Source organism: Ranitomeya variabilis, chromosome 3 (genome assembly GCF_051348905.1).
Source record: "Ranitomeya variabilis isolate aRanVar5 chromosome 3, aRanVar5.hap1, whole genome shotgun sequence".
Lineage (NCBI taxonomy): Eukaryota > Metazoa > Chordata > Amphibia > Anura > Dendrobatidae > Ranitomeya > Ranitomeya variabilis.
Genome location: NC_135234.1, coordinates 395,115,636 through 395,138,441, shown reverse-complemented (window position 1 = coordinate 395,138,441; position 22,806 = coordinate 395,115,636). Strand labels below are relative to the sequence as shown.

General features: G+C 42.8%; 1 protein-coding gene across 2 annotated transcripts in view; it reads left to right on the top strand.

Moving 5' to 3' along the window:
• The window catches only part of MYOM3 (myomesin 3), a 224,977-nt gene that overhangs the window by 146,194 nt on the left and 55,977 nt on the right, over window positions 1-22,806 (top strand). For both annotated transcript variants that reach the window (XM_077296109.1, XM_077296108.1), the window contains exons 23-25: window positions 325-369; window positions 2,093-2,229; window positions 7,487-7,631. In XM_077296109.1, the coding sequence (XP_077152224.1) occupies window positions 325-369; window positions 2,093-2,229; window positions 7,487-7,631 (327 nt within the window). The remainder of the gene's footprint in view (window positions 1-324; window positions 370-2,092; window positions 2,230-7,486; window positions 7,632-22,806) is intronic.

The window sequence follows — 22,806 nt, the reverse complement described above, 5'->3', positions numbered from 1 at the left end:
CCCACTGTATCTAAAAATATGGTATAGTGAGACGGGTCAAATCTGTTACTGGGAAAGAACTTAGTGAAGATGGAAATAAGAGGTGCAGCTCCCGAGTTTGACCTTGGGGTCATTTGCAATGAATTGATACAGTTATACATACATCATAGTAAAATAAATGTATGTATTGGGGAATAATATCAATAAAGATATTTAAGATAAAGGGGCTTATTATATCTAAATATATATGATGATATAAAGAATTATAAATGGCAAAGCATATCACAAATCATTATGGAAAATTAAATTATTTATTTTTTATTTTATTGCTTTCTAACTTTTTAGAGTTAGCAGATTTGATCCAAAAAAGCCATGATGTGCAACACCCATGTAAGTATAAAGTCAAACAATATGTACAACACAATGTATTCAGCATGTCTCCGAAATCTCCATTCATTTTCTATATTTTTCCTTAAAGAGGTATTCCCATATCCAAGATCCTATCCCAATATGTAGTGCGTAACCCCATGTACAGTCTCGGGACATTTACTGTCATTTACGCCAGAAATTGTCATAAATTATAGTCGAAAAATGTTGCCATAGATGCCATCAATTTAATAACAAAGAAAACCAGGAAGAAAACAATTGGGAAGTAAAATGAAGGAACACCGGGAAGTAAAAGGAAGGATAAAAACAAATAGGAGAGGAATAAGATATGCACACAGACAATTCACCAAGCAACAGTCTTTAGAACAACAATCCAAACAGCTCCAACTCCACACTAGCCAGTATAAAACTAAGGGCTGAGCCAGATGGCCGTATAACTCGTGTTATAATCGCATAGCACTGCACGCACTGGCCTGGCACCTCTCCTGACCTGAGCAAGACAGTATGATGTATTTCTATGCAGCTGTCAAGCTCAGGTCAGGAGAGCTGAGGTTTACGATGTGATACTCGCATGAGAAATACAGCAGTGTGACTGCCATAACGCTGGCAATTTAGATTTACTGAGGTGAGTATATACAGCAGAGGGGAGTGGCCAACACTGAACAGCTGAGATCATCAAAGCAGGAAAGTTTCAGAGACTCTCAACTGAACATATTTAACCTGCATCATTTAATATGATAGTGAAGTGCTTCTATTTAGTGCAGGGGTATGCAGAATCTGACACCGCGTTCTTCTTGCCTCAGTAAACCTGTGGCAGTAAACTTGTGGGTCTGTTGGAGGTCTCACCATTCCTGCTAATACACAACCCCTTTTTCAAAAGTGGCAAGAAGGTTTAAAAACTTGCACATTTTTGTGCAAAGCATATGTGCCTCAATGTTGGTGAAGTTTTGCATTAAAAAAAATAGCACATGTCATTAATTAATCTGTTCCACAAACTATTCTTCAATTTTTACAGTGTGGCAGATAAAACAGTTATTATAATGGGATGAACTTGATCTGCAACAATGTTTTCGTAGCTCCAATTGTCAAAGTAGAATTCACATAACTGCCCAGAACCAAGATTTCCTAGCAGTATATTCCCCAGAACATACAATGTCTCTGTCAGCTTGTCTTCTTCCTATGGTACATCGTGGTGCTATCTTTTCTCCGGGAAGCATAACACCCAAACATCAATATGATGTGAAAAAAACGTGAGTCATCAGATCATCTTCTTCAATTGCACCATGGTCCTGGTCTGATGCTATTGTGTCCACTGCTTGCAACCTACTTAGTGGACAGGGTTCAGCATAGGCACTTTAACTAGTTTTTGTCTAACCAGTTCCAAATTTAGGAAGCTCGCATTTCTATCAGAACCAGCATTACATTTATGCTACAGCAGCTCCTCCATCAGATTGGACCAGACAGGTTAGACTTAGCTCCCCACATGCATCAGTCTTGGGCATTCATGGGAGCAGTTCACTGACTATTTGACGCATCAACTTTAGTACTGATTGTTCACTTGTTCCTTAATATATCTAACTCTTTGTCAGGAAACATTATTGTAACAATATAATCAAAGTTATTCACTTTACTGGTCAGTGGTGCTAATATTATAGCTGACCTATGTAGATAGCATAGAATATGAAATTTCATGGCATAACATGATATATCATGGTAATATTTCTAGTGATACAAAAAATATCAGGATGGAATGCGGAAGTGCTGGAGAATGGGGATGTGCGGCTCTGGTTAGAAGTGGAAAAACTGTCCTCTGCTGCAGAATTAGAAATGATTCTTAATGACAAAGTCATTGACAATACAGCGGTATGTTTTTTTTATCCTATACTTATATCTATGTATAGTCCATAATGATTTTTTGTTGCTTGCCAATGCTTATTTCATCTTTATTTTTGTTTCTGTTATAAGTCCATAGACCAGATTTCCAAAACCACGGCATTAAAACAAGATGATATTTTGATACATACCTGTCACAGTCTACATATATTAGCAGCCATAAAGCAAACATAGTACAGTCTTCAAAACTTACATTTTACCTTTGGTACCACCCACATAATAGCCAACAATTCCCACATAAAAACAAAACATGATATTTCCACTGGTAGCAACGTGATAGAAAAAACAGTGACTACATAATAGCAGATGCTTTATACAAATAACAACAACCACATTGTCAACATAACAACAAATATAGTACCAACAATATAACAGAAGTAACACATTAATAATGCAGCCACTAAAATAAAATAGGAATTGTCCCTACAAAATATGTCAGTGCCCACTTATTACCAAAGATATACAGCTCTGGCAAAAATTAAGAGACCACTGCAAAATGTTCAGTTTCTCTGATTTTTTTCTTTATAGGTATATTTTTGAGTAAAATGTAAATTGTTCTTTTATTCTATAAACTTCTGACAACATGTCTCCAAATTTCCAAGAAATACATTTTGTATTTTTCTTCTGACAAAGAAAAATGGTCAAAATAAAAAAAACAAACAGTGCTTTCAGACCTCAAATAATGCAAATAAAACAAGTTCATAAACATTTAGAAACAACAAAACTAATGTTTTAACACTGGAAGAGTTCAGAAATCAATATTTTGTGGAATAACCATGATTTTTAATCACAGCTTTCATGCGTCTTGGCATGCTTTCCACCAGTCTTTCACACTGTTTCACTCACTTCACACTGCGCAAAAACTTAAGCAGTTCTTCTTTGTTTGATGGCTTGTGACTATCCATCATCCTCTTGATTACATTCCAGAGGTTTTCAATGGGGTTCAGGTCTGGAGATTGGGCTGCCCATGACAGGGTTTTGATGTGGTGGTCTTTTAATTTTTGCCAGAGCTGTATAGCTAGATCATGTATATAACTCCATCTCAGCCATTTCCAGTGTTGTAGACCAATTTGTAAGACAATTATACCTAACATATAAAGGATACGTTGAATGTAATAGATCTAAACAACCTAGAACTCTTATTCTATAAAGTAACTCTGTTCATAAAAGTCGGGAAATTTTAATAGGGCTTCCACAGAAAGGTTTTGCCATAGCCACTCCAGTTATCAGGTCCCATAAGAACCTTGGCTTTCACCCCTTAACTCCTGTATAGGGATCTGGACATAAACAGGGGCCTCTGGTTTGGATACAGAAAGGGATTGCTTGCTGGTGGAACGGGCTGGCAAAGAAGGGTTATAAGCTGGGTCAAAACCAGAGAAGTTAGAAACCAAGTCAGAATCATCAGGCAAAATGTCATGCAATCTGAGGTCAACAACTGAATAAGGCCGGGGTCACACTAGCGTAGAATGAGGATGAGTGCTATGCGAGAAAGCACTTGGACCAGTGTTAATTTATGGGGCAGATCACATCTGCGATTATTTTCTCATGCCGAAAAGGCATGAGAAAACAATTGCAGCATGCTGTGATTGTCACCGACACTCGGCCGAGTCTCAGCTCACTCGCACCCATATAAGCCCATGGGTGCGAGTGACAAAGCACATCACTCGGACATCTTTCGAGTGCTGTGTGATATACGCTGGCAATGGAGGAGATGGAGAAATTCATTTCTCCGCCTCCTCTGCAGCTGTGCTCCGATCCTCTCTGTGCGAGAGGCTCGGAGCACAGACGCATGACACTTGGCTCCTGCTCGCAGCAGAGCAGGAGCCGAGGGTCATTAGCATATCACATCCGATGCGTATCACCCCTACTCTGGAACCCTCTACTACAACACATCAGACTCTCGCCTACCATCGAAACCTTCAAAAAGAACCTGAAGACCCACCTCTTCCGACAAGCCTACAACCTGCAGTAACCACCGATCGACCAAACCGCTGCATGACCAGCTCTATCCTCGCCTACTGTATTCTCACCCATCCCTTGTAGATTGTGAGCCCTCGCGGGCAGGGTCCTCTCTCCTCCTGTACCAGTTGTGACTTGTATTGTTTAAGATTATTGTACTTGTTTTTATTATGTATACCCCTCCTCACATGTAAAGCGCCATGGAATAAATGGCGCTATAATAATAATATGCTAGTGTGACCCTGGCCTAACACAGTGGATCTCAAGTATAATCGCAGAATTAAGATCAGGTATAATCTATAACTGGCAGTTATAAACATTACAAGGCCCAAAATATGACACAAAGTGGCATTATTAGTTGCATTATTGACCCGTGTAAGCCACATCATAGGCATGGCGGCACCTGCCGACAAAATCAGAAGCAGAATGAGCAAGCACAGACACAGATGTAACATATTCAAGGAACTAAAAACATATTAAAAAACATAATATACTGTATTAAAAAAATGTAAATGCTCTGTTATTTCCGAGGCTATCCACAAGCATCATAAAAACATACAGACCCAACAGCCAATGAAGACAATATGGAAGGGTGGAGAGCATGAAATCACAATACCAATTGATCTATTTAGGTCAATAGTCACTATGAGAATGATAAACTCCCTAAAAAGCGCAATATACAGTATTCTCATATAAGTTCAATTTACAACCCTGTAAGTAACATCCATAATAATGGATAAAATGATGCACAATTAAAGAATCTAATCAAAATTGGCCGGTATTTACAAAATATGAATTAAATATGTATCATAACAAAAGTAATAATATGCTAAAGAGTGAATATAGCCCCCTGATTGTAGGAAGTAATAACTATGAAATAAAAGAATGTTCTGCTAAATCAGACTTCAAAGCCAAATTACCATCACTAGTAGGCTAGATGGCTGTATAAGGGTAAGCTCACACTAGGCATTTTTTCAGCATTTGTTTTTTTCTGCAGCAAAGCTTGATCTCTTGGCAGGAAAGAAGCTGCAAAAAAAAGCATGTTTCCTTATTTTTTCTTGCATTTTTTGCAGCTTTTTTTATGCTTTTTTTTTTGCGGCAGTTTAGGCATGCTAGATTTGTTTCTTGTGCACGCTGATAAAGTTTAATGTTGAAAAAAAGTCCTATTCAATAGAATCAGGTTTTGGCACAAAAAACGCAGCAAAACATGATACCTACATTTTTCAGCGTTTTTTTCACTACCCATTCAAGTCAATGAGTGGGTGACAAATGCAGAAAAAAAGATGAAAACTGCTGAAAGAAGTGACATGCTCGATGTCCAAAAAAACACGCAAAGCACAAAATCCTGATTACAAAAACCAATATGTGTGCATGTGATTTCTGAAATCTCTTATGCTTTGCTGGTACTGTAAAATGCAGCTGAAAATTGACAAAAAAAAACCCACATAATAAACTGCAGCAAAAACGCCACATGTGAACTTAGACTTAAGCAAACCTGGATCTAAATGTGCAGCCTAAAATGGGAATCAATTTATTGGCACATATATACTGTATTTAGACAATATATCAATTTTATACAAAAAGCGATAGTACAGGCTCAGTGCTTCAATTCAGTCTCCCATGCATGTCTCTAATCTCATAGTGACTGTTGACTAAAATCAATTGTATTTTGACTTCATCCCTGTAAAATGGTTTAAAGTACCACTCCAGGGTTCTTGTTATTTCAGAGCTGGAGTGGTATCACTAATCTAAGTTCCCTGCCCAAAGTATTATACTCAGGAGCCACTGTCTTCATCTGTTATCGGCTCTGGTCATGTCTTCTGCAGATTGTGACCTGACGGATAGCTCAAGTGTTTGCTGGAGTGATCCAGAAGTCACAACTCTATGTTAATCTATGAGAGGCACCACGAGACTCTCATAGACTCACATTGAGATCTTATGACCATTACCTCTGACTTCCAGTCAGTCAGCAACTGTGGTCACAAGATGACGGTTCGGGACCAGAGCGACGCCAGTAAGAACTGGACAGCGGCTGGCAAGTATAAGACTATGGTCAGGGAACTTAGATTACTGGCACCAATCCAGTGCTGAAATAAAATAAATGCTGACATGGTTCTTTAAGTTGTCTATTGTGTTTGTATGTTTTTATGCTCTTAATATATTGCAGTCATCATAATATATAACACTGTGTACTTACAATTGCTCATTTTGCCTTTCTACCCAGTTAATTCTTCTCTTTTGTCTGCTCTATGTAGAAACAGGAAGTCTCTTGTCCCTACATTAATCATTCCCCTCTTCATCTCCTGACGCAGCTGCTCCCTCATATCCCCTGCCAGGGACTTTTGCAGTGATTTATGATTCATACAGTGAAAATTGACCTCCCTTTTCTCCCTAGAGCTTAGGAGGATTCAGCTAGTCAGTTTTTAACCATGTGATGTCATAGACGTAATGGAAAAGCCAAGAATTAACTGTGTAGAAAGGCAAAATGAGCAATTGTAAGTACACAGTGTTATAGAATTTGATGACTGCAATATAGTAATAGGATAACAATTTTGATGGGAGTGCCTCTTTAATAAGGCTTATCAAGATTATCCGAACATGGCATACACTTTAGAAAGAAAATAATATGCATCTGATAAGTATATGAATTATATATAGAAACCTAATGGCTTTTATACCTAATTTTTGTCACTAATTCTTCCAGTTCAGATCTACAAGATGGCAACACAAAACTCCTGGGCATCACTACCCCTTCCTAATTGAGGAAAGCAAATTTAGATCTGACGCTACAGGCCAATAACAATTCTCAGAATATAGACATTTAGTTAATATAACTGCAAATGCCATTACATAGAGAAACGTTTAGATTTTTTTGTATACTTGAATGTAATGATTTTGTAATTACTACAAAATGTTTATTTGTTCACCTTGTCTTCTGATGATCGGAAATCAACTATAAAAAAAATAAGAACTGGTTTTACTAGAATTTTTGGGATGAAAATGTATCACTTGGTTATGTTGTCTGATGCAACATTTTGTCTAGTATAAATAATGGTGATCCCATCTTTTATTTCAGCTAACATTGTATAATTGGATAATTGGATTACAATGGATTAAAAACATGTCATTATGGCTCGCAACTGAATTCAATGACAAAATGTTTCCATACATTGTGACAAATATGTTTAAGCACGCTTACTTTGCAGTGCATCAAATTAATTTAGAAATTGTATATTAAAGTTATTCAGGTATACATTCCTCATTTCAGAAACGAAAAATAAAATTTGACAAGGAAAATGGTCTCATTGAAGTTAACAAAGAAGACTTTGGAGAAGAAGATAAGGGAACTTATACTGCGAAAGTGGCAGATGGAAACGCATCAAACCAGTTCAGTATCGTCCTTACTGGAGAAGGTGAGAAAAGATTATGCCCTCTAATCATTATAACAAATGAAATAGTTTATCCAGGTTTCTAACACAATTGGCCGATCTCAGATGGCCCAGATCAGTTGTTTGAAGTGACCACCTCTGTGCTGTTATCCATACTATAGAAAGCAATAATTTTCATAGCAGTTTTCCAGGGCGTCTAACACTCCAGGATCAAGGCTACATATCATTGCTCCAGGCATACATCACCAGATGATGCAACTCTCCCCCTGACCATCACTGGAGAACCAGTCCTCATATGAGATGTCCTAAAAGTGTGAGTGACCCAATAGGGAATCATTGGAATGATCATTGATTTTAATAGTTACGTCCCTGGGTTTAAGAAGTCTTACCCAGCATAGACCCATGTAAGAAGCCTGAGAGTGGCATTCAGGTAGCCCCTTCTCACAATTCCATGTGGGTGAGACTTCTTGAACCTACAAATCAAGTCAGAACTGCATAAGAGTTGGTCAATATGGACGCCACCAAGAGTCCAGACTTTCCTCCTGACTAAAGGTGATGGAACCTTAATAGGAGGTCCACGGTTCTAAAAGTTTCACCCAGCATCAAACTGTGTGAGAAGCCTTGGAAGAATGATGTGCACATAGGAGTAAAGAGGCAGATGATCATGCACTAGTCATTTTGGATGAGCGAGAAGGCTGATTTCAACCTTTTCTGTACCATCAACACTGAGTGACAGATGTAGACTGAAAGTAGATCTCGATGAAAATGTTGATTTTCTGTGTTAGATTTTATAGGCATGGTTGGGTGCTGGTTAAAAGTACTTTAACATATCTGCATAGTATGAGTGGAAGTCCTTCTATCCTTCCCAGTATTTCTGTGTCAGCAGCACATCCAGCCTTTACACAAAGTACTGAAATGCACTGCCAACAGTGACAATCTTTATGCCAGCATAAACAATCCAATCACCATATGAACAAGCGTTTTGCTTGCTTCTTGGGTGATTGGCAGTAAGTTTACACAAGCTATAACCAGGAATGATTGTTTTTATAAACGCTTCTTGGCCAACTATGAGCCCATGTTAAAAAACCTTTACCCAATCTATCTGTCTAAAAGTCTTCTACTATAGTTATGTTTATAGGAGAACTTTTGGTGCAGCACAATATGTGTTGAGAGGGGTTAATCGGCATTTTAAGGGCTAGATTTTTGTATACAACCATACAGGGGGTGGGAGGTTGTCCACCTTATCTCCACCACAGAGTGTGGTCTGGGGTATAACCGCTTCACGACATGTGCCATACATGTACTGTGCATATCGTGTCCCTTCCTTTGATGTGGGCTCCGACACTGAGCCCACATCTTTCCTGGCACATGTCAGCTGTTTTGAACAGCTGACATCTGCCTCTAACAGATGCAGGTGGAATCTCGATCCACCCACGGCTGTTAACCTGTTAAATGCCGCTGTCAATCTTGGGTGCATCACTAATCCTGCCCATCATCGCCCCTGTCACAGGACTGCGGGTTGCCGATGGGTTGGCATGTAGTTGTCAGTGCTGGATTGCTTTGAGAGCCGCCCAGCGGTTAGAGCACATAGCAAGTGAGCATTTCTGTAAATCACAGACGATCTGATCATCGCATGTGTGTAGCAGAGGCAGCTTTCAGTCTCCCACAGAGACTATTGAAGCATGAAAAAAGTAAATAAAAATTTAAAAAAATATAAAAAACCCCATAAATGTTCAAATCACCCCCCATTCGCCCCATTCAGAATAAAACAATTAAAAAAACACATATTTGGTATCTCCTCATTCAGAATCGCCTGATCTATCAAGCTATAAAAAGAATTAACCGATCGGTAAATGGCGTAGCGAAAAAACAAAGTAAAAACTCCAGAATTGCTTTTTTTTTTGTAACCGCAACATTGCATTAAAATACAATAACGGGCAATCAAAAAATCATATCCACACCAAAATGGTATCATTAAAAACGTTATCTCGGCACACAAAAAATAAGCCCTCAGCCAGCCCCAGATCACGAAAAATGGAGACACTATGGGTCTCGGAAAATGTCTTTTTTTTGTTGTTTTTTTTAACAAATTTTGGATTTTTTTTTTCACCATTTAAATAAAAAACAATCTAGACATGTTTGGTGTCTATGAACTCATAATGACCTGGAGAATCATAATGGCAGGTCAGACTTGGCATTTAGTGAACATGGTAAAAAAAAAATCCAAAAAGCTGTTGTGGAATTGCACTTTTTTTGCAATTTCACCACACTTGTGTTTTTTTTCCCATTTTCATGTACACAATATGGTAAAACCAATTGTGTCGTTCAATAGTACTACTCATCCTGCAAAAAACAAGCCCTCACATGGCCATATTGACCTAAAATAAAAAGTTATGGCTCTAGGAAGAAGGGGAGTGAAAAACAGAAACTCAAAAACGAAAAAAGGGCTGTGGTGTGAAGGGGTTAAATAGTAGGCCTTCTTAGGCTGGAGTCACACACAACGTATAAAAAGACGGTCCGTTTTTTGCAGACCAAATACGCAGAAATGTTCCCTGAACAGTGATCCGTATGTCATCCGTAGGCAGAGTGTGGCTGCGTATTTTACGCATGTCATCCTCCGTATGTAATCCGTATGGCATCCGTAGTGCGTTTTTTTCTCGCAACCTTGCAAAATGGACATATAATGGATCCATGGGCTCAAATATTCGTGAAGACATATATACAGTGTATATACACTCACCGGCCACTTTATTAGGTACACCATGCTAGTAACGGGTTGGACCCCCTTTTGCCTTCAGAACTGCCTCAATTCTTCGTGGCATAGATTCAACAAGGTGCTGGAAGCATTCCTCAGAGATTTTGGTCCATATTGACATGATGGCATCACACAGTTGCCGCAGATTTGTCGGCTGCACATCCCAAAGATGCTCCATACAAGGCAGGATGGATCCATGCTTTCATGTTGTTTACGCCAAATTCTGACCCTACCATCCGAATGTCGCAGCAGAAATCGAGACTCATCAGACCAAGCAACGTTTTTCCAATCTTCTACTGTCCAATTTCGATGAGCTTGTACAAATTGTAGCCTCAGTTTCCTGTTCTTAGCTGAAAGGAGTGGTACCCGGTGTGGTCTTCTGCTGCTGTAGCCCATCTGCCTCAAAGTTCGACGCACTGTGCGTTCAGAGATGCTCTTAGGCCTACCTTGGTTGTAACGGGTGGCGATTTGAGTCACTGTTGCCTTTCTATCAGCTCAAACCAGTCTGCCCATTCTCCTCTGACCTCTGGCATCAACAAGGCATTTCCGCCCACAGAACTGCCGCTCACTGGATTTTTTTTCTTTTTCGGACCATTCTCTGTAAACCCTAGAGATGGTTGTGCATGAAAATCCCAGTAGATCAGCAGTTTCTGAAATACTCAGACCAGCCCTTCTGGCACCAACAACCATGCCACGTTCAAAGGCACTCAAATCACCTTTCTTCCCCATACTGATGCTCGGTTTGAACTGCAGGAGATTGTCTTGACCATGTCTACATGCCTAAATGCACTGAGTTGCCGCCATGTGATTTGCTGATTAGAAATTAAGTGTTAACAAGAAGTTGGACAGGTGTACCTAATAAAGTGGCCGGTGAGTGTATATATATATATATATATATATATATATATATATATATATATATAGTATATACTGTATAAGTGCAGCGCCCCAGAGTCCTTGTCGTTGCAGTATTGTCGCTCTGCCACTAAGGGGAGTGATGGTACGTCTGATGGCACTAAAGGAGTTCACCTGACCAGGTATCACAGTCACACATTACACTACACACTCCGGCCACCAGGGGGAGCAAAGGGTTCTATGTATTAGGCCACTCCTCACACTCTGGTAAAACTGGGGGTTGGATAGGAAGTTAGGGAGAAGCTGACTGGGTTTTGCCCAGGTAACATCTAGTGAGAGAAGAGCGTTGTTTGGGAAGATCCAGGGGGGTCCCTGTCAGGGGTGGGATCCTGACAGAGGCCTAGCACAAGGACAGATCGTTACGGAGCCGCGCCTGCACTTCATTGCGGCGGCATCTTAAGAAAGGACACGAAGCGAAGTATATTGTGGAGAAGTGAGAAACGAGATCACAGGACAAAGGCGATAGAACCAGTAGGAGTCGTGCCCCGAGATCGGCAACATCCTACTGAGGCGAGTAGCCGGTGGCCGGAACGCCGAGGAAGTATTGGTATTACTTCAAACCAACGGCAGGGCAGTTAATTTTAGGTTGGCTGCCTCACCTTAATCACCTAATGAAGACAACAGAGGCAATTGTGGGAGATGGGCGTCTCTAGGGTCCCTATAAAATAACTCCAGGCCTACCCCGTCATACGGGTGTGTCCTATCCATATCGTCTGGGGGACGGAGAGAAAGAACAGAAACATACACGACAATTGTGAGTAGGGTTGAGCGACTTTTACTTTTTTAGGGTCGAGTCGGGTTTCGCGAAACCCGACTATCTCAAAAGTCGAGTCGAGTGGAATCGGCCGATTATCTCGAAAAGTCGGGATCGACCGAAACACGAAACCCAATGCAAGTCAATGGGGAAGCATAGTCGGCAGCGAGTGGGGGCCAGGAAAACACCTAGAGTGCCCATTTTAATGGCAAAAACATCCATTCTTGTTACTGAAGCTTGCCAATCTTAATTTACCTTATAATAATATTTAGGCATTGGAAATTGGGGGTCATTTGGGTAAAGTTGTGGGGGGTAGGGCTGGTTCAAGTTTTTAGTGGGCCCAGGAAACGTGGACTACGTCATGGCGGTGGAGCAGGGAGAGGTAAGTATTTCAACTTTGCAAGTGCTGTGATCCTGAGCAAGCAGGGGGGGCCCACTCGTTCGCATTGGCACTGGCACAGGGCCCCTCAAAGTACGGCGGTGTGTTTGCACGGCAGGGGCGCCTCCCACCGGCAGCGACACTTTTGCGTACTATGAGGGGCCATGTGCCAGTGACGTCGCCAACGAGTATGCCCCCCCACCTGATGAAGGAACCTGCACTTTCATCTGCACCTTCCTCTTTGTCCCCGTGTAAGGTTTTATAGTATGCGGGAAGGGGAACCTGACTTTCAGCAGGGTCAGATTCTGGCTGTGTAGCGTGCAAGGGGAATGTAGTGGTCTGGGTCAATGTACCAGCAGACTCATCTATCACTGGCTGGGCAATTGGCAGGATGAGGAGGAAACACAGATATAGGCCCAAATAATAAAGTGGCCTAAATGCAGTTCAAAGTTGGTAACAGGACTAACCAGGCGCCATTGCTTTGTTCAGTGGAGGACAACGGTAATGAGAGGCTGACACCGTGAGTAGGCCCAAATAAGTAACTAGGCTAAATGCAATTCAAAATTGCTAACAGTATTAAACAGGCGGCACTGCTTTGTTTAGTGGAGGAGAACAGCAAGGAGCGGCAGACACCGTTAGTAGACCCCAACCAAACAAGTAGCCCAAATGCAGTTTCCTATTTTTAAAAATAGCCCTAAAGCCGGAAGATTGAAGCTAGTCTTTGCAAAGTGGAGAACACCAAGGAGCGGCAGACACCGTTAGTAGGCCCCAACCAAACTAGTAGCCCAAATGCAGTTTCCTATTTTAAAAAATAGCCCTAAAGCCTGAAGATTGAAGCTAGTCTATGTAAAGTGGAGGAGAACACCAAGCAGCAGCAGACACCTTTAGTAGGCCCCTGTTGTGAATTCCGTCTGGGTTCCTTCTGGTGGCCTTTAGCGATATTGCGGGTCTGGAGCTGGGCTCAGCTGCCTCATTTCCTGCTTTGCTGGTTCCTATTTAACTCCACCTGGACCTTTACTTGTTGCCTGCTGTCGTTGTATTCAGTACTGGTTCTGACCCCTCCTGGATTTTCCTGGTGACCTGTCTATTTCTGAGAAGCTAAGTCTTGCTAGTTCTTTTTGCTCATTGTTTCCTTGAATATGTTTCTCAGTATATGATGTGTTCAGTCCAGCTTGCTTATATGTGATTTTTCGCTTGCTGGTAGCTCTGGGGAGCAGAAGTGCGCCCCTCACATCGTGAGTCGGTGTGGGGGTTCTTGTACTTTCTGCGTGGATAGTTTTTGATGGTTTTGTACCAACCGCACAGATCCCTGCTATCTTCTGTCTATTTAGTGTTAGCGGGCCTCATTTGCTTAAACCTGTTTTTCATTCCTACGTTTGTATTTTCCCCTTAACTCACCGTTATTATTTGTGGGGGGCTGTCTAAACTTTGGGGTTATTTCTCTGAGGCAAGTGAGGCTTTGCTTTCTCTCTAGGGGTAGCTAGTTTCTCAGGCTGTGAAGAGGCGTCTAGGTTTTTAGGTAACGCTCCACGGCTGCCTTTAGTGTGTGTGGATAGGATCAGGATTGCGGTCGGTATAGTTCCACATTCCCGGAGCTTGTCCTACTATTCAGGTTTACCTATCAGGTCAGTTTGGTGATCCTACCACCGGATCACAACAGTACAGCAGGCCAATAAAGAGTTAATGCATCGCAAAAGAGGGATAAGAGAATTCCTGAGTTCATTTTTTTTTTTTTTTTCCTCTGCAGTGTGTCTAGCCTCTCTCCTCCCCTTAATCTCTGGGTGGTTCAGAATTCAGCTGCAGCTATGGACCTTCAGAGTCTGTCTTCTAGTGTGGATCATCTCACTGCTAGGGTACAAGGCATTCAGGATTATGTAGTCCGCAGTCCTATGTCAGAGCCTAAGATACCTATTCCTGAGCTGTTCTCCGGAGACAGATCTAAGTTTTTGCACTTTAAAAATAATCGCAAATTATTCCTTTCTCTGAGACCTCGTTCCTCTGGTGATTCGGTTCAGCAAGTTAAAATTATTATTTCTTTGTTGCGTGGTGACCCTCAAGATTGGGCATTCTCTCTGGCGCTGGGAGATCCTGCATTGCAAAATGTGGATGCGTTTTTTCTGGCGCTTGGAGTGCTTTATGAGGAACCTAATCTGGTAGACCAAGCAGAAAAGGTTTTGCTGGCTCTCTCCCAGGGTCAGGATGAAGCAGAGGTTTTCTGTCAGAAGTTTAGGAAATGGTCTGTGCTCACTCAATGGAATGAGTGTGCCCTGGCAGCGATTTTAAGAAAGGGGCTTTCTGAAGCCATTAAGGATGTTATGGTGGGGTTCCCCACGCCTACGGGTCTGAATGAGTCAATGTCTTTGGCCATTCAGATTGATCGGCGCTTACGGGAGCGCAAACCAGTGCACCATCTGGCGGTATTTTCTGAGCAGAAGCCTGAGTCTATGCAATGTGACAGGATTCTGACCAGAATTGAACGGCAAAATCACAGACGTCAGAATGGGTTGTGCTTTTACTGTGGTGATTCTGCTCATGTTATCTCAGATTGTTCTAAGCGCATAAAAAACTTCGCTAAGTCTGTCACCATTGGTACTGTACAGCCTAAATTCATTTTGTCTGTTACTTTGATTTGCTCTCTGTCATCCTACTCAGTTATGGCTTTTGTGGATTCAGGTGCTGCCCTGAATTTGATGGATTTGTCTTTTGCCAGGCGCTGTGGTTTTATCTTGGAGCCTTTGCAATTCCCTATTCCACTAAAGGGAATTGTTGCCACGCCATTGGCCAAGAATAAACCTCAGTACTGGGCTCAAGTGACCATGTGCATGACTCCTGCACATCAGGAGGTGATTCGCTTTCTTGTGTTACATAATTTGCATCATGTTGTCGTGTTAGGTCTGCCATGGCTGCAGGCTCATAATCCAGTCCTGGATTGGAAAGCAATGTCTGTGTCAAGTTGGGGTTGCCAGGGGATTCATGGCGATGCTCCTTTGGTGTCTATTGCTTCTTCTACTCCTTCTGAAGTCCCTGAATTTTTGTCGGACTACCAGGATGTATTTGATGAGCCCAAGTCCAGTGCCCTACCTCCTCATAGGGATTGTGATTGCGTCATAAATTTGATTCCTGGTAGTAAGTTCCCTAAGGGACGACTTTTTAATTTGTCTGTACCAGAACATGCCGCTATGCGGAGTTATATCAAGGAGTCTTTAGAGAAGGGGCATATTCGCCCGTCCTCATCCCCTTTGGGTGCGGGGTTCTTTTTTGTGGCCAAGAAGGATGGTTCTCTGAGACCCTGTATAGATTATCGCCTTCTAAATAACATCACGGTCAAATTTCAGTATCCTTTGCCACTGTTGTCCGATCTGTTTGCTCGGATTAGGGGGGCCAGTTGGTTCACCAAGATAGATCTTCGTGTAGTGTATAATCTTGTGCGTATAAAGCAGGGCGATGAATGGAAAACAGCATTCAATACGCCCGAAGGCCATTTTGAGTACTTGGTGATGCCTTTTGGGCTTTCTAATGCCCCTTCTGTGTTCCAGTCCTTCATGCACGACATCTTCCGAGAATATCTGGATAGGTTTATGATTGTGTACCTGGATGATATTTTGGTCTTTTCTGATGATTGGGAGTCTCATGTGAAGCAGGTCAGGATGGTATTTCAGGTCCTGCGAGCCAATGCCTTGTTTGTGAAGGGCTCTAAATGTCTCTTCGGAGTCCAGAAGGTTTCCTTTTTGGGCTTTATTTTTTCTCCTTCTACCATTGAGATGGATCCAGTCAAGGTCCAGGCTATTTATGACTGGACTCAACCTACATCGGTAAAGAGTCTTCAGAAGTTCTTGGGTTTTGCTAATTTTTACCGTCGCTTCATCACTAATTTTTCCAGTGTGGTTAAGCCTTTGACGGATTTGACCAAGAAGGGTTCTGATGTGACGAATTGGTCTCCTGCGGCCGTGGAGGCCTTTCAGGAGCTCAAACGTCGGTTCTCTTTGGCTCCTGTCTTGCGTCAGCCGGATGTCTCTCTGCCCTTCCAGGTCGAGGTTGATGCTTCTGAGATTGGAGCTGGGGCTGTCTTGTCACAGAGAAGCTCTGATGGCTCTGTGATGAGGCCATGTGCTTTCTTTTCAAGAAAGTTTTCGCCTGCCGAGCGGAATTATGATGTTGGTAATCGGGAGTTGTTGGCAATGAAATGGGCATTTGAGGAGTGGCGACATTGGCTAGAGGGAGCCAAACATCGTGTGGTGGTCTTGACGGATCACAAGAATTTTACTTATCTCGAGTCTGCTAAACGGCTAAATCCTAGACAGGCTCGATGGTCGCTGTTTTTCTCCCGTTTCGATTTCACGGTTTCATACCTTCCGGGTTCGAAGAACGTGAAGGCTGATGCTCTTTCTAGGAGCTTTGTGCCTGACTCTCCGGGAGTTTCTGAACTGGCTGGTGTCCTCAGAGAGGGGGTGATTTTGTCTGCCATCTCCCCTGATTTACGACGGGTACTGCAGGAATTTCAGGCCAATAGACCTGACCGTTGTCCACCGGAGAGACTATTTGTCCCGGATAGATGGACCAGTAGAGTTATTTCCGAGGTTCATTCTTCGGTGTTGGCGGGTCATCCTGGGATTTTTGGTACCAGGGATTTGGTGGCTAGGTCCTTTTGGTGGCCTTCCTTGTCGCGGGATGTGCGTTCCTTTGTGCAGTCCTGTGGGATTTGTGCTCGGGCCAAGCCCTGCTGTTCTCGTGTGTTATGATCCTTAGTGGTTGAGGATCACAAATTACTCCAGCTAAGTAACAAACATAGGACAAGCTCTAGGGAGGTGGCAAACTGGACTGACCGCAAATCTGAACCTATCCAAACACACTAGAAGTAGCCGGTGAACGTGCCTAAAAATCCTAGACGTCTCGAGCCAGCCTGAGGAACTAACTACCCCTAGAGAGAAAGAAAGACCTCTCTTGCCTCCAGAGAAATAATCCCCAAAGATATAGAAGCCCCCAACAAATAATAACGGTGAGGTAAGAGGAAGGCACATACACAGGGGTGAAAGCAGATTCAGCAAATGAGGCCCACTAATACTAGATAGCAGAAAATAGAAAAGGGAATCTATGCGGTCAGTAAAAAACCCTTACAAAATATCCACTCTGAGATTTCAAGAACCCCCACACCAACTAACGGTGTGGGGGGAGAAACTCAGTCCCCTAGAGCAACCAGCAAGCGAGGAAATCACATTTTAGCGAGCTGGACTAAAAACATAATGAACGCTGATAATCAAAAAATGATCAAACAAAAACTTAGCTTGTCTTGGAGAGACCTTGGGAGCAAGGTAGCCACAAGGAATCTGAAGAGCACTGAATACATTGATAGCAGGCAAGGAACTGAGTATCCAGGTGCGCTAAATAGGAAACTAACCAAGGATAACGAACCAGCTGATGCTGCAACCTGCAGAAAGACAACACTACACAGTACCGCTTGTGACCACTAGAGGGAGCCCAAAAATAGAGTTCACAACAGTACCCCCCCTTGAGGAGGGGTCACTGAACCCTCATCAAGACCCCCAGGGCGATCAGGATGAGCCGCGTGGAAGGCACGAACCAAATCGGCCGCATGAACATCAGAGGCGACAACCCAGGAATTATCCTCCTGACCATAGCCCTTCCACTTAACCAAATACTGAAGCCTCCGTCTAGAGACACGAGAATCCAAAATCTTCTCCACCACGTACTCCAATTCGCCCTCGACCAGCACCGGAGCAGGAGGCTTAACAGAAGGAACCACAGGTACCACATACCTCCGCAACAAAGACCTATGGAACACATTATGAATGGCAAACGATGCTGGGAGATCCAAACGAAAAGACACCAGGTTAAGGATTTCCAAGATCTTATAAGGACCGATGAAGCGAGGCTTGAATTTAGGAGAGGAGACCTTCTGTACTCCGAAGAGGCATTTTGAGCCCTTCACAAATAAAGCATTAGCACGCAGGACCTGAAACACCATCCTGACCTGCTTCACATGGGACTCCCAATCATCAGAAAAGACCAAAATGTCATCCAAATAAACAATCATAAATTTATCCAGATATTCTCGGAAGATGTCATGCATGAAGGACTGAAACACAGAAGGAGCATTAGAGAGTCCAAAAGGCATCACTAAGTACTCAAAATGGCCTTCGGGCGTATTAAATGCTGTTTTCCATTCATCTCCCTGCTTAATGCGCACAAGGTTATACGCACCACGGAGATCTATCTTGGTGAACCAACTGGCACCCTTAATCCGAGCAAACAAATCAGCCAATAGTGGCAAAGGATACTGAAATTTGACTGTAATTTTATTCAGAAGACGATAATCTATACAAGGTCTCAAAGAACCGTCCTTCTTGGCCAGAAAAAAAAATCCTGCACCAAGAGGGGAAGAGGATGGGCGAATATGTCCCTTCTCCAAAGACTCCTTTATATAACTCCACATCGCGGCATGCTCTGGTATAGACAAATTAAAAAGTCGTCCCTTAGGGAATTTACTACCAGGAATTAAATTTATAGCACAGTCACAATCCCTATGAGGGCGCAGGGCACTGGACCTGGGCTCATCAAATACATCCTGGTAGTCAGACAAAAACTCAGGGACCTCAGAAGGAGTGGAAGAAGCAATAGACACCAACGGAGTATCGCCATGAATTCCCTGACAACCCCAACTTGACACAGACATAGCTTTCCAATCTAAAACTGGATTATGAGCTTGCAGCCAAGGCAGACCCAAAACGACAACATCATGCAAATTATGCAGAACGAGAAAGCGAATCACCTCCTGATGTACGGGAGTCATGCACATGGTCATTTGTGTCCAATACTGAGGCTTATTCTCAGCCAATGGCGTAGCATCAATTCCCCTCAGAGGAATAGGAAATTCCAAAGGCTCCAGGACAAAACCACAGCGCCTGGCAAACGACAAATCCATCAGATTCAGGGCAGCACCCGAATCCACAAAAGCCATAACCGGGTAGAACGACAAAGAACAAATCAAAGTAACAGACAAAATAAATTTAGGCTGTATAGTACCAATGGTGACAGGTTTAGCGATTTTTTTTTTAAGCGTTTAGAGCATGCTGAGATAACATGAGTAGAATCACCACAGTAAAAGCACAACCCATTTTGACGTCTAAGACTTTGTCGCTCAATTCTGGTCAGAGTTCGGTCACATTGCATAGACTCAGGTCTCTGTCCAGAAAATACCGCCAAAGGATGAGCAGATTTGCGCTCCCGCAAACGCCGATCAACCTGAATGGCTAAAGACATAGAATCACTCAGACTTGTAGGGGTGGGAAACCCCACCATAACATTCTTAACGGCCTCAGAAAGACCTTCTCTGAAATTTGCAGTCAGGGCACACTCATTCCATTGAGTAAGCACCGACCATTTCCGAAATTTTTGACAATACACCTCTGCTTCATCCTGGCCTTGAGAGATAGCCAGCAACGCTTTTTCTGCCTGATTCTCAAGATTAGGCTCCTCATAAAGCAGTCCAAGAGCCAGAAAAAATGCATCTACATTAATCAATGCAGGATCTCCTGGCGCCAGAGAGAAAGCCCAATCTTGAGGGTCGCCACGCAACAAGGAGATAACAATTTTAACTTGCTGAGCGGAGTCACCAGAGGAACGAGGTCTCAGAGATAGAAATAACTTACAATTATTCTTAAAATTTTGAAACCTAGATCTATCTCCAGAAAACAACTCAGGAATGGGTATCTTTGGTTCTGACATAGGGCTACGAATAACAAAATCCTGAATACTTTGCACCCGTGCAGTAAGATGATCCACACTAGAAGTCAGAGTCTGAACATTCATGTCTGCAGCTGAGCTCAAAACCACCCAGAGTTCAAGGGGAAGAAAGAAGCTAAACAGACTGCAGCAAAGGAAAAGCGGGAGGAAAAAGAAAAAAAAAAAATGTACTCAGGTCTTCTTTTTATCCCACTTCTGCGATGCATTAAACACTTTTCGGCCTGCTATACTGTTATGATCCTTAGTGGTTGAGGATCACAAATTACTCCAGCTAAGTAACAAACATAGGACAAGCTCTAGGGGGGTGGCAAACTGGACTGACCGCAAATCTGAACCTATCCAAACACACTAGAAGTAGCCGGTGAACGTGCCTAAAAATCCTAGACGTCTCGAGCCAGCCTGAGGAACTAACTACCCCTAGAGAGAAAGAAAGACCTCTCTTGCCTCCAGAGAAATAATCCCCAAAGATATAGAAGCCCCCAACAAATAATAACGGTGAGGTAAGAGGAAAGCACATACACAGGGGTGAAAGCAGATTCAGCAAATGAGGCCCACTAATACTAGATAGCAGAAAATAGAAAAGGGAATCTATGCGGTCAGTAAAAAACCCTTACAAAATATCCACTCTGAGATTTCAAGAACCCCCACACCAACTAACGGTGTGGGGGAAGAAACTCAGTCCCCTAGAGCAACCAGCAAGCGAGGAAACCACATTTTAGCGAGCTGGACTAAAAACATAATGAACACTGATAAACAAAAAATGATCAAACAAAAACTTAGCTTGTCTTGGAGAGACTGGGAGCAAGGTAGCCACAAGGAATCTGAAGAGCACTGAATACATTGATAGCAGGCAAGGAACTGAGTATCCAGGTGAGCTAAATAGGAAACCAACCAAGGATAACGAACCAGCTGATGCTGCAACCTGCAGAAAGACAACACTACACAGTACCGCTTGTGACCACTAGAGGGAGCCCAAAAATAGAGTTCACAACACTCGTGCCAGTGGACTGCTTTTGCCTTTACGTGTCCCGAAGAGGCCCTGGACGCATATTTCCATGGATTTTATTTCGGATCTTCCAGTCTCTCAGAAGATGTCTGTTATCTGGGTGGTTTGTGATCGTTTTTCTAAAATGGTCCATTTGGTGCCCTTGCCTAAGCTGCCTTCCTCCTCCGATTTGGTTCCACTGTTTTTTCAGAATGTGGTTCATTTGCATGGTATTCCTGAGAATATTGTGTCTGACAGAGGATCCCAGTTTGTGTCCAGATTTTGGCGGTCCTTTTGTGCTAAGATGGGCATTGAATTGTCTTTTTCATCGGCCTTCCATCCTCAGACGAATGGCCAAACCGAACGAACTAATCAGACCTTGGAGACTTATCTGAGATGTTTTGTTTCTGCGGATCAGGATGATTGGGTGACTTTTTTGCCATTGGCTGAGTTCGCCCTCAATAATCGGGCTAGTTCTGCTACTTAAGTTTCGCCTTTTTATTGCAATTCTGGTTTTCATCCTCGTTTTTCCTCAGGTCAGGTTGAGCCTTCTGACTGTCCTGGGGTGGATTCTGTGGTGGATAGGTTGCAGCAGATTTCGAACCATGTGGTGGACAATTTGACGTTGTCACAAGAGAAGGATCAGCGCTTTGCTAACCGCCGTCGCTGTGTGGGTCCCCGACTTCGTGTGGGGGATTTGGTATGGTTGTCTTCTCGTTATGTTCCGATGAAGGTTTCCTCTCCTAAGTTCAAGCCTCGTTTCATCGGTCATAAGATTTTGGAAATCCTCAACCCTGTGTCATTTCGTTTGGACCTCCCAGCATCATTTGCCATTCACAATGTGTTCCATAGGTTCCTTCTGTTGACCCTCCTGCTCCGGTCTTGGTCGAGGTAGAATTGGAGTATGTGGTGGAGAAGATCTTGGATTCTCGTGTTTCGAGACGGAAGCTTCAGTACTTAGTTAAATGGAAGGGCTATGGTCAGGAGGATAATTCCTGGGTTGTCGCCTCTGATGTCCATGCGCCCCTCACATCGTGAGTCGGTGTGGGGGTTCTTGTACTTTCTGCGTGGATAGTTTTTGATAGTTTTTGTACCGACCACACAGATCCCTGCTATCTTCTGTCTATTTAGTGTTAGCGGGCCTCATTTGCTTAAACCTGTTTTTCATTCCTACGTTTGTATTTTCCCCTTAACTCACCGTTATTATTTCTGGGGGGCTGTCTAAACTTTGGGGTTATTTCTCTGAGGCAAGTGAGGCTTTGCTTTCTCTCTAGGGGTAGCTAGTTTCTCAGGCTGTGAAGAGGCGTCTAGGTTTTTAGGTAACGCTCCACGGCTGCCTTTAGTGTGTGTGGATACGATCAGGATTGCGGTCGGTATAGTTCCACATTCCCGGAGCTTGTCCTACTATTCAGGTTTACCTATCAGGTCAGTTTGGTGATCCTACCACCGGATCACAACAGGCCCCAACCAAAGTAGTAGCCCAAATGCAGTTTCCTATTTTAAAAAATAGCCCTAAAGCCTGAAGATTGAAGCTAGTCTATGTAAAGTGGAGGAGAACACCAAGCAGCAGCAGACACCTTTAGTAGGCCCCAACCAAAGTAGTAGCCCAAATGCAGTTTCCCATTTTAAAAAATAGCCCTAAAGCCTGAA